Source organism: Leptodactylus fuscus, chromosome 6 (assembly GCF_031893055.1).
Source record: "Leptodactylus fuscus isolate aLepFus1 chromosome 6, aLepFus1.hap2, whole genome shotgun sequence".
NCBI lineage: Eukaryota > Metazoa > Chordata > Amphibia > Anura > Leptodactylidae > Leptodactylus > Leptodactylus fuscus.
Window position 1 is genome coordinate 46,272,287 of NC_134270.1, and position 16,641 is coordinate 46,288,927.

The following is a 16,641-nucleotide window of genomic DNA, read 5'->3' on the forward strand; positions in this document are numbered from 1 at the left end:
CCACAGGGCCAGAGTTTGGAGAAGAATTTGAGATTGACTGAAATTCCTCCATATGAATCTGCTATTAGGGAGAGGTTTCTACCTTATAGGTCAGTATCTGTGTGATACAGCAGCAGGACTATGCAGTGACTTTAGTAGTCTATAACACTGACATACTATGTTGGTGTCCTTGCACAAATGTAGACACCCACATTCCACTAAATTAGCCAGAGATAAAGTTTAAAGACTTATTCCCATCAAGGATATTTATGGCATATCCTCAGAATTACATAACTCTCCAGTAGATGTGGGTCCCACCTCTGAGGGCAACATCTATTTTGAGAATGGGAATTCAATAACAAATGGTATAAACTTAAACTAGACAGTGTAAAGATTCATGAAATGTATTATCTAGCCTTAGCCCCGGTGATAAGTCTGCCACATTTTAGACTGTCTAGTCTTGGTTTCCATTGTCTAAGTCTTAGGATTAGTAAATCTGCCCCAGTGATAGACCCATATAGTCACATATGTCTGTATTATTCCATCCATAAAAATATAACTATTCCTGAAACACACAATGCCATAAACTGATCTCTACCCCTTTGTAATGATTTATGGAACTGTCCAAACGAAGAACTGGCCTACATTTAGTTACATACATAGACATTATGTGTAGACCAGGCAGTCACAAGATCATACTTGCCAACTAGCCAGTATTTAATGAGACTGTCCCTAATTTTCAGAATCGGTCCTGGCAAATTTGGTATGTCCAGATCTGAAAAGAGTGTGCAGATGGTAGTGAGACTTACTCATCCCTGTTTTATTAAAGTTAAAGGGATCCTATCACTCCACACAATTTTTTCTAGGTACCATGTTGGAATAGCCTTAAGAAAGGCTATTCTTCTCCTACCTTTCGTCGTCTTCTCCGCGCCGCCTACAATCCCGTTTTTTCTCAGTATGCAAATTGGCTCTCCCGCAGCACTGGGGGCAGGCCCGAGCGCTCAAACAGCACTAAGGGTGGCCCAAATGCTACGAGAGAACTCGCTCCAGTGCCGCCTCCATCTACGTCACCAACGTCGTCTTCACAGTCTTCTTCCGGCTGGGTCAAAGTTAAACGCATGCGCAAGTTGGCTCCGCTGGCAGAGTCAACTTGCGCATGTGTTTAATTTTGACTCAGCCAGAAGAAGACGGTGAAGACGACGTTGGTGACGTAGATGGAGGCGGCACTGGAGCGAGTTCTCTCGCAGCATTTGGACCATCCCCAGAGAGCTAATTTGCATATCGAGAAAAACCGGGATTATAGGTGAACGGCAGCGCAGAGAAGACGACGAAAAGCAGGAGAAGAATAGCCTTTCTTAAGGCTATTTCGACGTGGTACCTACAAAAAATTGTGTGAGAGTGATAGGATCCCTTTAAAGTTGTTAATACTAGGTTCACACTAGAGTCAGCTTTCCTTTGTTCTGGTCCATCAGAGCAATATAACTGCTAAAATAGTTACAGAAGGAACCCAAAGGACCACATTGACTATGGGGTTTGTTGGGTCTCCATTGTCCATTGCAAGGACTGTTTCACCCGACTATTTCAGGCAGACATTGCAATGGAGTCTCTTATGGAGACAATAGCACAAATGTGAACGTAGCCCAAGTATGAAAGATGTACCAAATATACCACAGTTGCTTGGGTCATGTGATAGATGTGGCACAACTGGCATTGAGCAAGGTACTTTCTTCTAGCTGGTTTACTTCAGATATATTTTTAAAACTTGACAAAACCATAACCCCTTCCTTAGACAAATGTCTAGTATGAGCCACTGATCTTTTTGCGGCAAAGCATCTGTTTTGTGCCAAAAAGAATGTAGCAGTTGGGCCTGTCTTTATTGCCTATAGCAACCAGTCATAGCATGGCTTTTACATTGTCTTCTGCTTTAGGAAAATAAGAGCTGAACGGTGATTGGTTGCTATAGACGAAATAAACTTTCCTAAACTACCTTGTGCATCTGTCTACAGTGATCTACTTTTTATATACTTCTATAACTTTAGCCACCATTTGTCTATAAAGTCACAATTCCACTCCTGCATGCTGACAATTTTCTGTTATTTCAGGTCTAAGTTATGTTTTGGGTTATTCCTGTGTAAGAGATGTGTATATTATCCCTGTACTGTGACATCACTGCGAGCTTTATTCTCGTGCTATGTCCATTATCACTGTACAATCACTGTGTGCATTATTCCTGAACTGTGACATCACTGTGTGCATTATTCCTGTACTGTGACATCACTGTGTGCATTATTCCTGTACTGTGACATCACTGTGTGCATTATTCCTGTACTGTGACATCACTGTGTGCATTATTCCTGTACTGTGACATCACTGTGTGCATTATTCCTGTACTGTGACATCACTGTGTGTATTATTCCTGAACTGTGACATCACTGTGTGCATTATTCCTGTACTGTGACATCACTGTGTGCATTATTCCTGTACTGTGACATCACTGTGTGCATTATTCCTGAACTGTGACATCACTGTGTGCATTATTCCTGAACTGTGACATCACTGTGTGCATTATTCCTGTACTGTGACATCACTGTGTACGTTATTCCTGAATTGTGATATCACTGTGTACGTTATTCCTGTACTGTGACATCACTGTATACGTTATTCCTGAACTGTGACATCACTGTGTGCATTATTCCTGTACTGTGACATCACTGTGTACGTTATTCCTGAACTGTGACATCACTATGTGCATTATTCCTGTACTGTGACATCACTGTGTACGTTATTCCTGAACTGTGACATCACTATGTGCATTATTCCTGTACTGTGACATCACTGTGTGTATTATTCCTGTACTGTGACATCACTGTGTGCATTATTCCTGAACTGTGACATCACTGTGTGCATTATTCCTGTACTGTGACATCACTGTGTACGTTATTCCTGTACTGTGACATCACTGTGTGTATTATCTCTGTACTGTGACATCACTGTGTGTATTATCTCTGTACTGTGACATCACCGTGTGTATTATCCCTGTACTGTGACATCACTGTGTGTATTATTCCTGTACTGAGACATCACTGTGTGCATTATTCCTGTACTGTGACATCACTGTGACATCACTTTTTGTGCTGTGCATTATCCTTGTACTGTAACATCACTGTGTACCATTGATGCCAATTCCTGTAACATTTCAGCCTCTCCTTCCTTCACAATGGATTTTTGTCTGTACTAATACTGGAGATCTGCTGATGTGGCTTTTTCTGCGTATTTTCTTTTTCATTCCGAGATTCCTAAGAGCTGTAATTTCTACACTATTCATTCTCTGACATTTGTGACTTGTATGGTACAAACGTATCTGACAGTAAACATGAACACGGGGAAATGTATCCTCAGCCAGAGCGCGTCCTGCTATGTGTATTCTCTCTCCACTTAGTACTGATATAAGGGTAGTTAAATTAAAGATTACATTGACCCTGAATAAACTGTGGAGGATGTGCAGTAATGAATGTACATTGATTTCCTGCCACCTCCAGGTCTTACAAGTCGATATATATACGGTACATAAATTTCCATCTTAAAGGGGAAATGGGTTCTATTTTCATTTTATTACCTGCAGGTGTAGAACTACAGACATGCAATAGGGCTCCACTTTTTAAGTGTATATTCAGGGTAAGGTCTCCTGTACAGGGTCCTAAGTAGAGTATCTTTGAGATATCCTCATAGAGCTGAATAGAGCACAATTACAAGGAAAAAAAAGGCACTCTAAAATCCCCATAATGGATTGGATGTGACCTTTTTCTGATGGTGAAATTTAGCTATGATTGCAACATAAAGTACCACTGACCAGTGTTCTAAGAACATCAGGTATATGGACCATATAGCATGCAAGCTGCAGATTCTATGTTGGTCCAAATAATACCACGCTTATACTCACATGACCTCATTCATGTGAATGGACTATGAAACAATATCAAGCACAGCCACTATATAAATGTATTTTACTCTACTTTACTATCTACGAAGAGGCTTTATTACACATCCAAAGGCTACCATCTGTTAAAACAGTCAATCGGTGGGGGCATTGGGTGTTGGACCCCTATCCTTTTGTGGCCCATATAATGAGACTGTCCCCAATTATGGTAGAAACTGGAATGGAATACTTCAGGCAAAACTCGGCAGATCTACCATACCCATTAACAGTTAAATGCCCATTCACATTACGATATATAGCAGTACGTTGAAGTTGTGCCTCTACACTTTTCCAAAGGAGTTTCTCCTCCTCTTCCCGGGTTATCTGCCCTAGATAACCACCCCTAACCATAGCCCATCTCTTCCCCCTATTGTTTGAGTGACATCTCCTAGCTTTTCATACTTTGCAGTGACCTTAAGGCCCCATTCACACGGGGCTAGGGACTGCGTATTTTGGTCCTGATTTTGACGCTAGAAGCCATGTCAGAATAGGACCAAAATGCGCCTGCCGTGACTGTCGTGGCTTCTAACAGTCGCTGCTTCCCGCTACGGATTATTCCCAAATGAATGGGCTTAGTCCGGAGGGTGCTGCCGTGAGTCGGATGCCGTGGCTGAATCAGCCATCGAATCTGCCTGAAGAAAGGGAGAACAAACCGCGAGCAGAAAAGAGAACGCTAGTGGTCTGCATAGACCTCTATTATGAGGGGGCAGATTTTGAGGAGGATTCAGCGCCAAAATCCGTCCCCTCTTGCCCGGTGTGAACGAGCCCTTATTTGAAGCCAGCCTTCTGCTTTTCTAGGTTTGACCTGAGACCATCAGACATTCACAGTACAGTCAATTCTGCAATTGTGCCCCTAAGCACAGACACTCCCTTTAAGATCTGACTTAGGCCAACCAGGAATGACCACAAAACCGCCAAAAATTCACACTGTTGGTGTGGAGTGATGGAGTGCTGGGCTTGAATCCAGACAAAGACAATATGTGCATGGCGTTTGTATGTTCTCTTCAGGTTTATGTGGGTTTCCTCAAGGTACTTGGGTTTCCCCTCCTACTCTCTAAAGACATACTGATAGGATATGCAGATTGTAAGCTTTACTTGGGTGATGACCTAGAAACATAGTCAAGCTCAGCTGAGCCAAGCATGCATGTTCTCAGCAGCTGATACACAGAGAATGGTGCAGGAAACAGACAGCACTGTTCTCTATATAGTGACCAGACCAAGATATTGTAGATCACGTGAATGGGCTAAGCTGCAGTGATTCTGTACAGCCACTAGACAAAACCGTTCTGTGTGCTTCATTCTCTGTGTATCAGCTCCTAAGAACAGCTGTTCGGTGGGGTTGCCAGGTGTCAATATGGGTGACCTATGCTGATTCAGTGGGAAAGTCCTGAAAGTCCCTGTCGGAAGGAGGTATGTCCTGTTCCCTGCTTCACCGTTTGGCCCCTGTCTCTGCTCTGGGAGCAGTAGGTGTAATGTATTGATATCACTTACATCGTGCCTGCAGCTCCCTGGACCCTCTGGGACCATCAGACAGAACAGCAGGGGAACAGGACAAGGAGAGTATTAGGTTTTTTTATGTTTGTTTGGTACCAGAAGAGGGGCATAACACTGTGAGGACACTGGAGAACGTTAAACTGGGGGCACCTGGATGGGGACACTTTGATATTTGGGCAAATCATGTTATGCTGTGTGGGGGAACAAAGAGAAATGGATGGGACCAGGCCAAGGAGAGTATTAGGTTTTTTTTTTTATGTTTGTTTGGTACCAGAAGAGGGGCATAATATTGTGAGGGCACTGGGGCATGTTAAACTGGGGGCACCTGGATGGGGACACTTCAATGTTTGGGCAAATCATGTTATACTGTGTGGGGGCACAAAGAGAAATGGATGGGAACTGGGTAAAGGTAGATGTGGGTGGGGATACATTTGTGATGGCGCACACCACACATATTGTCCCTTTTTGTCCTTTGAAAGTTGGGTGGTATATGTTTGTAGTCCAGAAAACCCCTTCAATAAACTCACATCAGGACTCTCCTAAAAATGAATAAAGAAACTTCTTGACTACTCAAGATGCTGTGGATAGTCTTATTGCTGGTCATATAACAGGACCAAAAGTGAGTAGATAACTCCAAAATCCATCATTATGTACATTACTAATGGGTCGGAGAATACCATTAGTCTTATGGAAGCACTGGCAGGTGGATATACTGTACTACAGTATATTGCATTAAATAGGGAACACAGATTTGATAGTTCAGTTTCTCATCCATTGCAGTCTGGAACGCCAGAGTTTAATAGCCAAGTCCACTTGTGAATGACAAGTCCCGGGTTGAAATCTACATAAGAAGTTGAGTAACTAAGTAAATATTTCCTTTCACTTATCTATTGACCAAGTGGTGTGTTGTTTCCTTTCCCATCATAACAATAGTGAAAGTAGTAATTCTGCTGTGTGTGGTTTATGTGCAAAGTAGGTCACGTGACTTTAACACTTTTAATCTCACCTGTCACCTGAGCTCCCACAATGCACTGCTCTCCAGTCATGTTATGAATGAAGTGCTCTGCCTAAATGTAGAAGGAAACATTCTAATATAAAGCAATACAAGAGAAAAAAATATATAGAATTTCCAAAGATATTCAATTTTTTTTATGTAGATTTACTGTGGCAAATTATAAACTTCCATAATGTGTTGGTGGACACAGATGTGCCCTGGCTCCATTCATGTCAGTGGGAGCATCAGGAAAAAGCTGAAGTGCAGGGTGTAGTGGGGGAATGTCTACATCCTACATTGTCAATGGAAGTAAAACAATCCCCTTTCTCAGGACTGATGGGGATCTCAGCAGTCAGACCCCCATCGATCAGCTATTTATCCTCTATCTTATTTATCTTCTAAATGATATTCCTGACCCCCTTTAAGTGTGTCACCCCTTTAAGTGTAAATAAAGAGCTCTTCTGACATGTCTTAATAAATACTTGTATTCCCCATGAGATAAAAATTAATTTTCTACCTCTGCATTGTCATTCCCCTTGGAACTGTATGACTGCTTGATAACAGTTTGCCATAATTTCCCTTGTCCATAGGGTGTCCCCTACACATTTTAACACTGATTGGACAGTCAGTGCACTGGGACATTCTCCATTGCTAAGTGCAAAACAGGAATGTGGGACCGAGTGACCGTCTGTTGTCCAGAGCGTATGACAACGTAGATGGTATAGGAAATGGAGATGGTACAGCAGCAGGAGTTCCCAACATCCACATGGGATGGCAATTAAAATAAAGGAATGTCCAAAACCGGGAAATTACCGCGCTTGCGCCGAACTTTGTGGGTAAACGCGCAATTTTTATTTCAATCCCAATCGTTTATGTAAGAATCATTTGGTTTTGGGTTTTGGTTCTGGAAAATCAGAATACACATACTAGTCCAATGAAATTCTAATATGGGATACAAATGATGATATTGTATAGAGATAAAGCACAATAGGGCGATACCGGATATGCTATTGAGGATTTTTATTGAGGAGATTGATTTTTATCTAATATGCTATTGATGATTTTTTTATTCATTTTTTTTTATGGGGAAAAAATTTTTTAGATGTTGATTGTTAGTTTCTTTCTTGTTTTTTGGTTTTCTCTGTATCATTAGGGTACTCTTGTGTGGTTTGAGTGCACTTGAAAAAGGGGTAAAACCCCAAAATGCTTTGTTGATGTGAAATAAAAATTGCGTGTTTACCTAGAAAAGTTCAGAGCAAGCGCGGTAATTTCCTGGTTTTGGTCATTCCTCTATTCTCCATTGCTAAGACCCGGTTCACATCTGCGTTGGGTACTGCTTGCTGTACTTTTGTCTCCGCATGATTTTTGCGGACACCGAGCGGAAACCACATGGACCCCATTATAGTCTATGGGGTCCGTGTGGTTTCTTAGCTAACCGCTTTTTAATGCATTTGGTATTCTATTTGGGGGGTTCCCAAGTACACTCCCCAAACAGAATACCGAACGCAGATGTGAACCGGGCCTATGGGGAATGGTAACATCCAGTAGTCAATACTTTTGTATATTTACAGCACAAATAACAGAGGAACAGCACAAGGAAGACTTCCACTGAAATATTAGGCATTATGGTTTCTACCTGGGGAAGTGTGTTTAGGAAAACAAGTATGGAAAGCTGAAAAGTCCTCGGTAATACAGAAATGATCTCCTGAATGATCACTGGATAAAGGGGGTTATGCATTTTTTGTGTGATGGCTATTGGGGGGTGTTATCTCAGAAAGATATAGATTTGGTACATTTGGTTGGGGGCTTGTAGAGAAATGTTTTACAATTAGAGATGGTAATTTTCTTGTTTGTTCATGCTTTAACTTGCAGGATGCAGTAAAACCTCCCGAGGTAGCTGAGACTTTGGCTGAGGTGCCTGAACAAGTTCTTAGGGGGCTTCCTGAGGAAGTAGTGCTCGCTCCCTCTGCTGTTGATAAGTTGCGATTGGGTAAGTCAGTTCAGATTGTGTCCAAGTGCTGCGACCATTACACTTCCATGTTGGTCTATGCTGTGAATTCCATATGATTTATTTTAACTCTATAAAAGGGCTGTTTCTAGCTTCATGGCCAAACCTTATGTACAGCAATAACCTACAGAGAGGATATCAATTTGGAATGTCATTTAAAGGATTGTTTAGTAGGAAAAATAGATAAAAGGCTCCGAATGGAGGAGCCCCCCTCAAACACTTTAATGTCCACCTTTAAGGAGTTGCCCAGGATAATCTTTTTTTTTTTTTTTTTTGCCAGGAAGCTAGGGTTGGTGAAAATAAAAAAAATCAGTCACCCGTCTCCCACCGCTGTCCAGTCCTGCTGCATCCAAGTCTTGTAGGAAGTCCTCGCCGCATGTGACATCTGAGGCCAATCAGCGGCCTAAGTAAGGGAACCGGGATGTCACTCAGATGTGTCACCTGTCGTGTCCATCTCATGTCCTTTTCTTAGGGCCCCTTCACACGAAGTAAACGCTGTCTGATTCTGAAAGTGTAAACGTTCTGAATCAGCGGCGTTAAAACATATCCCATTGCTTTCTATGGGAGCCGACATACGTGCGCTCCCCATAGAAATGAATGGGCTGTTTTTTTCCATTCATTTCTATGGGGAGCGCACGTATGCTGGCTCCCATAGAAAGCAATGGGATCTGTTTTAAACACCGCTGATGCGGAACGTTTACATGTTCAGAAACAGCCAGCGTATACTCCGTGTGAAGGGGCCCTTAAGCCGCTGATTGGTCTTAACATTGCTATAAGGTGAGGACTTCTTCCATACAAGACCTGGAAACAGCAGGACCTGACTGCGATGGGAGACTCCAAAGAACCCAGGGAGAGGTGAGTGTTTTTTTTTGTTTGTTTTTTGTTTTTCACCTTGCCCGGCCTCCTGGTCAAAAACAGATTATTAACTCCTTTAAGTAGCCCACACTGCCCCCTGAGTCACCAGTATTATATACAGCCCACCAAAAAAAAACAAAAAAAAACCCCAACAAAACTATTGTAACCCAGTTTCCAAGAACATCAGGTGTAATGGCATGCCGGATGTAATGTAATGTAATGTAAAGTTGGATGATTACTAATGATGACTGCAGCTCAGCGCACCTCCCATCAGCTAAGGGTTATATAATGGAGCACCGAGCTGATTGTTAAGGACACAGATGGAGTTAAAATTGCTACCCACCACCCAAAACAGCACCCGAAGTATCCTGCTCAGCCCAGGTTAGTTGAAGGGGTCCCGACTATCATAGGGTCCAGTTTTGATGCAATGTTTGCTCTATAGGTAAAGCAGCTCTGCCTCTCAAACATAGCCAATAGCCAGTGATCAGCTGAGCGCCTTTATGTGTTGAGAGAGACCAGGAAATAAAGACCGTCAGGGAACCAGGCTAGCATTGGAATGGGAGCTATCAAGATATTAAATTTTTTACCTTAATCCCTTTAAGTAGTAGACCATAACGGAGAGTTCCCTGAGCCAGGTGTAATGATGGCTGCTCTCAGCTACAAATACCCAGGGGAGTGGGGATACAAGGGAGCCATGCCGCATGTAACCCTGTGACTAGTGCTTCTACCTTACTAAATAACAGAAAGATTATCTCTACATCTACTATGATGAAAACAGGGGTAAAATAATCCACTCAGTGGACACAACAGGTTAGGATTGCAGAAGAGAACACTCAGCGTTATTGGTTTAGTGAAGCACGTGGTAATCCTCCATTATTAGCGGAGGGATTTGATACTCGGCCATTCCTATACCTTTCTATTGAGTGTGTCCTATGTAATGCAAGATCTACATTGAGCTACATGATCTTATGGATGAAGATCTCCACACAAGCAAAGTAGATGTAGGCTGAATGCCCCACGTACAAAATGTAACTACTCCCAAATGTTTTCAATTAAAGATTTTTCCCAGCGATCCCTTTAACGCAGGGTGGCCATAATATGTCCTAATAGGATTCTGCGGATCAATCTAAAGGGTCGATGGCTTGAACTACAGTATTGAAATCCATGGATATAGCACACACTGTATACCAATGTATCACAGAAGTGGAACTGATACCCATGTTTTGGCATTTTCCCGCTCCCTTGGATATCTGCTATCTGCATATTCAGTCAAACTCAATACCTTTCTCCTTTCAAGCTAACAGCTACAATTTATCAAATTTTCTGTATTTTATACTTTAGGGGCTCCAGGATTTTTTCTGTTTTATCTACAATTTATTGTGTAAACTGACTTGGTGCCAAAAATAGTAAATAAAACTTTATATTGGTAGCCTAGGATGCTGAATAAAAAGGTTTCTGTAAAATTCTGCATGTGCACTACATTGTGACGCTTTACTAACACATTTCTATACCTAATAAATACATTTAGACAATGATTAGTGAACCACTTTACTTATTGTTATTACTCGAATGTCACAATTTCCTTTATCACACTTGACTTGCATCAGATGTATAGGGGCCTAGAGTACAAGGGGGGCCACTGAAATCTTACTGAATATCACTATGATTTCAACGAAAAAAAACGGGCATGGCACATGCACTAGTATACTGAATACTGTCTATTAGGCTCAGGCCGCATATTGCGGAAACGCGGCTTTTTGTGTCGCAGTTTTCTGAGCCAAAGCCCAAAATGGCTACAAAAGGAATGGGAAATATATAGGAAGTTCTTATACTTTTACCTTCTGCTCAATTCACTCCTGGGTTTGGCTCAAAAAAGCAAAATCTGCAACAAAAAAAGCTGCATTTCCGCAACGTGGGGCCTTAGAGAAATAGTGTGTGAGGCTTTGTACTCTGTAAACTTCAGTTTGTACAGAACCATGTCCGTAGTATTAGTCTGAGGTCCCTCTGCTGTTTTTGCCCCCGATGCTCATAGTCTCTAATTCTGGCATCTATTGTGTAATCCTCTAGTGAGAAATGCCTTGGTTGGACTAACAATCAGGGGGGACCTCTAGTGGTCAGAATTTGTAATTGTTCTTGTAATTGTAAAGCATTTGCACCATAAAACTGTAGCATAGTTATAAAAATAATAATTTGCCAATGTCCTAAATGACCTATTGAGCATTTTATTAAGATTCTTACTATTCTAGAAGTTAACAAAGCAGGTCACAAATGCCCAACACGTATAACACTCACAGCTATGAGATTGCTACAATTGGACTCTTTTGTAAGTTAAAAATTCCAATTGGAACAAATTGCTACAGTGTATTATTGCAGTGGAAACATATAAACCTGAGAGCATTGGTTGTTTATGCTTCATATCTGTGTCTGGTACCTGCCTGTTGAAAATCCATATGAAAAACAGACTTATTAATAAAACGGAAGCAAACGGTTACACAGTGCACGCACGCCATAGTCGTTTTGATGGATCAATCAGTAAGTATCTGTCAAAAAAACCTGTTCGTTTGTGTGTTTTTGGCAGATCCATTTTTTTAACCTTTCATTCTTCATTTTGAGCATGCGCAGAAAAAAAGAGGGAAAAGTTATTGCAAAACGGACACAGACTGCTATCCATTGGTGCTCTCTCCATGTCGCCATCATTGTGTATTTTTTTTTTTGATGGACCGACAGTGCTGCGAGTACTACTTGTCTCCGTCCAAACAGCAGATACACTTGGGAAATGCTCCAAATGCACGTCGGCAGATGGTTATAAAAATCCATTGAAGTCAACCCTTTCCCAACATCCGCTGTAACAGTACGGCTGATGCCTGGTCTTTAAAGATAGTGGCCACCATAGCTACCGGATCTCCATTGTAGAAATGGTCTCGGCCTTATACCTTTAGGGTGCATTCACACTGAGTAAACGCTAGCTTATTTTGTAGAGTAAAATTACACTTGTAAATTTTGCTATTCCATTGCCTTCAATGACATTTTACAGGCGTATTTTTACAGGCGTATTTTTTACAGGCGTATTTTTACACTTGTAAAAAAATATCATTGAAGTCAATGGGATAGCAAAATTTACAAGTGTAATTTTACTCTACAAAATAAGCTAGCGTTTACTCAGTGTGAATGCACCCTTAGGGTGCATTCAGACTACGTAACGCCGGGCGTGTATGAGAGCCGTACACGCCGGCATTACGGCAGACTGCCGAACACTTCCCATTCACTTCAATGGGAGCGCTCGTAACAGCGGCGTTTACGAGCGCTCCCATTGAAGTGAATGGGAAGTGTTCGGCAGTCTGCCGTAATGCCGGCGTGTACGGCTCTCATACACGCCCGGCGTTACGTAGTCTGAATGCACCCTTAATGTGGCTTTTTCCTACTGATGGCTTCCAGGCTCGTCATAGCAATTCAACTATTGCAGCTGGATGATGACCAGCCTCAATAGTGATGTAGCAAAACTCCCATAGACTTTGATTACAGGTTCAAGCCCCCTACGGGGCAAAATAAATAACTAAAAGGTAAACTCACCCCCATTCCCTAGAATACGTAAAAGTTACGAATTACAGTGAAACACATACAGATTAGGTATCCCTGTGTCTGAAAACGCCCGGTCTACAAACTTGTAAAAATATTTTTTCCATATAGTAAACACTGTAGTGGAAAACAAAATCATAATTGCCGGACTACAGTTTATTCACTGTTAAAAAAAAAATGTAATAAAAATTTATCAAAGCATTAGACATTCCACAAAATGGCATAACAAAAAGTACACCTGGCCCTGCAAAAAGATGCTCCATCCCCATACACAGAAATTTTAAGCGTTAGGGGTGTCAGAATATGGCAACTTTAAAAAAAAAAAAAAAGTTTAGATTTTTGTTAAGGGGTTAATATGTAAAAAAAAACTAAAACAAAACAGAAATGTGGTATCCTCGGAATCGTACCGTAACATAGAATACAGGTGATATGTCATTTTGGCTGCAGAGAGAATGCCGTTAAAAACAAAGCATGTAACAAGCACAAATGCTCTTTTTTCTTCAAATCCCCCCCCCTTTCTGAATTTTTTCCACCTTCCCAGTAAGTACATTGTACAGAATAATAAATGGTACCATTATTAACAATAATTTGTCCCGCAAACATTAAGCCCTCATATGGCTCTGTGAATGGAAAAATAAAAAAGTTATGGGGTTTGGAAGAAAAATGTCACCGGCAGGAAAGTATTAACTGATCGTTCTAATCAGTTTTTATGATCTTTGACAATGTGAACTTAGCTTTAGATTGTGTAGCTTGGATAAAATTGCAGCAAACCCTCATATGTGAGAAATATTAGGATTTTCAGCCTTGGTATGTACATCCACATATTTCCATTCACTGCCGGCAAGCAGAAGTTTTGATAAGTGGAATGAGTTGTATGACAACCTTTACTATTCTAGGTATCTGGGCCAGAAAGCAACTTCCAAGAGGGAAGAAATTTGGACCTTTTGTTGGAGAGAAGAAGAAGCGTTCTCAAGTGAAGAACAATGTCTATATGTGGGAGGTAGGGATGTCTTTACTTATATTCCATGAGACTAAACCTTTACAGATTAAGGGAATGTTCACTTATTGGCGTATTTATTATTTAGGGGGTTTTCTGGGCAGTTTTCGTGTGGGGTGTTCACACTAATGTTAGTGTTACAAAATATTAACAATGGACACTAACAGATCTGTCAAATCTGTTAAACATCCCTTTGATTTCAATGCACATGCTCAGAAAGCAGGACAAAAAAAAAGGAAAAAAAGTGACTATATAAAACAGACAATAACTGACTGATGCGAATGTGTCGTTTTTTTTTTTTTTGTTTGTTTGTTTTAAATGGATCAGTTAAAAAAAAAAAAAAAAGAAAAAAAGAAAAGGGCACATTATCAGTAAGACTCCGTTCACATCTGCATCGGAGCCTCCTTTGCAGACTCCACCAGAATTTGGCGTCGAGAAAAGTCCAACATGGAGTACTTTTCCCTCTGCCAGTTTCAGTATATTCAGTATAAAGACACCCAGTAGAGCCCATTATAGTCTATGGAGTCTACACGTGTTGTCATGTAACCGCTGTGGGCGAGCATTCAGTTGTTCGGGTCCCTGGCGGATCTGATCTTAATCAAATGTGAATCCAGCTTTAGTGTCTGTTATTGTTCGTTATGATAGAGTCCGATAAAAAGGACTCCTATCAGAACAGACATCCAACGGCAGTGTGAATACCCCCATACTGAGGATCAGTGCAGGTATCCTGAGGATAGGTCGTCAATATAAAAATTACCTGTGGCCCAGAAAACCCCTATAAATAAACACCGTAAGGCATAGAAAATAGAAGAACTGTGAATTGGCAATAGGAAGTTTGCCTAGAGACATATGATCAATAAGATTTTATAAGAAGGTATAGCAGGCTATTGTGTTATAAGAATCTTTTATATAGTACCATACCCCATTCATGTTATATTAAAGGCATTTTACTGTACATACACATGTCAATAAGATCAGTAAGATTTCAGAGACCACATCTTATTCCTCACCTTTTTTTCTTTAATGGTTTCTATGTGTTTTTGTCTGGGAAGGAGTGTTATAGTCTCAGAAAAGGTAAGTGAGACACTTTCACTGGAAAGGTGTTTTCTGCATTTATTCTGTATAAGGCAATCTGTGAAAAAAAATCCTTCTTATTGCTCAGTTTGTTTACATGTGTAGTTTGCCTTTAAGTACTGTAGGTGAATTGTATGAGTAATTTTGATAACTGCTGCTTTTGGTGTATCCATGATGTTACAGGGATGTTTCCACATGAGGCCCAATGATGGTCAATTTAGAGATTTGGTGGAGCCCAGTTAGGAGTCAGGGGACTGGGACTCCTCATATCATAGTGATGCATGGTCCTATGCTATAGGCATGGGACATAAAAGCTGTGGGTAGGCAATACTCCTGACTGGGTGTTTCCAGCTGGCCATGTATTAAAGGCACGGGCAGCACATGGGGGATAAACAGGTGTCACCTGTGTGCTATCCGTGCACGGGCTGTGCTTCTACGGCCCCTTTCATTAAATAAATAGGAGCCATAGAAGCAAGAGCCACAAAATAGGACAGGATTAGAACCTGTTCTATATTTTGCGGCTCGGACTGTCAGCCCACACACGTGACTGTAATTCACAGTCATGTGTACGGGTCTATAGAAATGAATGGCCACTGATCATGGCCACGGTTGTCTGCAAAAGGCCTAAGGACATGTTCAGAAGATGGACTATTAAGGTAGAATAATCTGACATTAAATTAATAGAAAATCCACAGCAGAAATCCAAGATTGACCTTTGGATGTTTGTTGTAAATCGCCATGTGGCTGCCCGCCTTGGTTTCCGTACAATATCTACCTCAAGAATTGACATGACACTAGTAAGACTGATATATTGTTCCAAGGGTATGTTCCCATGGTGGATTTTGGCACTGAATTTGAGGCAAATTCCGTCTCAAAATCAGCTCTAAAATATGCCTGCATTGATTTTACCACTAGGAGGAGTGCACTGCATAGGATTTTATTTTACTTTGAACACAATGGGACCTTAAAGATGTGTGTTATACTATGTCATTGACCCCCTCTCCCCTTTATGGCACAGGCACCACTTGTCCAGTTTGCTGTTCTGAACCTTCTATTAGCTGGAGGCCCATCATCTCTCAACATAGAAAACACATTTTTGGTCTTACTGGGTTCATTGTTCTCTTCTCACTTCTATGGGGTGCACAGCATGTATAGAACAGAGGACAAAAAAGTCATTTATATTAGCTTTCATTTCCCATATCAAATCCCAACAGGTAACAACATTTGATGCTTGAACCCCTCCAGGAATTCTCAGTGTGAATTTATATTCATGAGACAAGGTCATATTAATGTCTCACAGGCAATTCCTTCTTTCATATCACAGACGGAGCAGCATGCAGAGGAACGTTTGATATATAATAAAGTGTACGAGACCCAAATAGTCTCCCGCAGATGCAAAATTCTCCTAGTACCGGGCACTTAATTGGCTGCAGTTACCTTCAACATCAAACCGTGCACATTGGCCCACATTTACTAAAAGACAGTGCAAACTTAGACTAGTAGACTGGAAACGTGCCAGATTTATCACAGTGTCTGACGCTGGATGATAAATCTGCTGTGTCTTTAGACTGTTGAGTTTACACCACTATCTATTGCTTTACTTTGGAACAGAATTCTTCAACATTTTGGCACTTTTAAGACACATCCCGTTCTCATAAAACCACATCCATTTTCATTAAACCTTCTGA

At 41.2% G+C, this 16,641-nt stretch overlaps 1 protein-coding gene across 2 annotated transcripts in view; it reads left to right on the top strand.

Annotated features, from left to right (window-relative positions):
* PRDM2 (PR/SET domain 2) overlaps window positions 1-16,641 on the top strand; it is an 87,749-nt gene that overhangs the window by 18,544 nt on the left and 52,564 nt on the right. For both annotated transcript variants that reach the window (XM_075279847.1, XM_075279846.1), the window contains exons 3-4: window positions 8,316-8,433; window positions 13,779-13,882. In XM_075279847.1, the coding sequence (XP_075135948.1) occupies window positions 8,316-8,433; window positions 13,779-13,882 (222 nt within the window). The remainder of the gene's footprint in view (window positions 1-8,315; window positions 8,434-13,778; window positions 13,883-16,641) is intronic.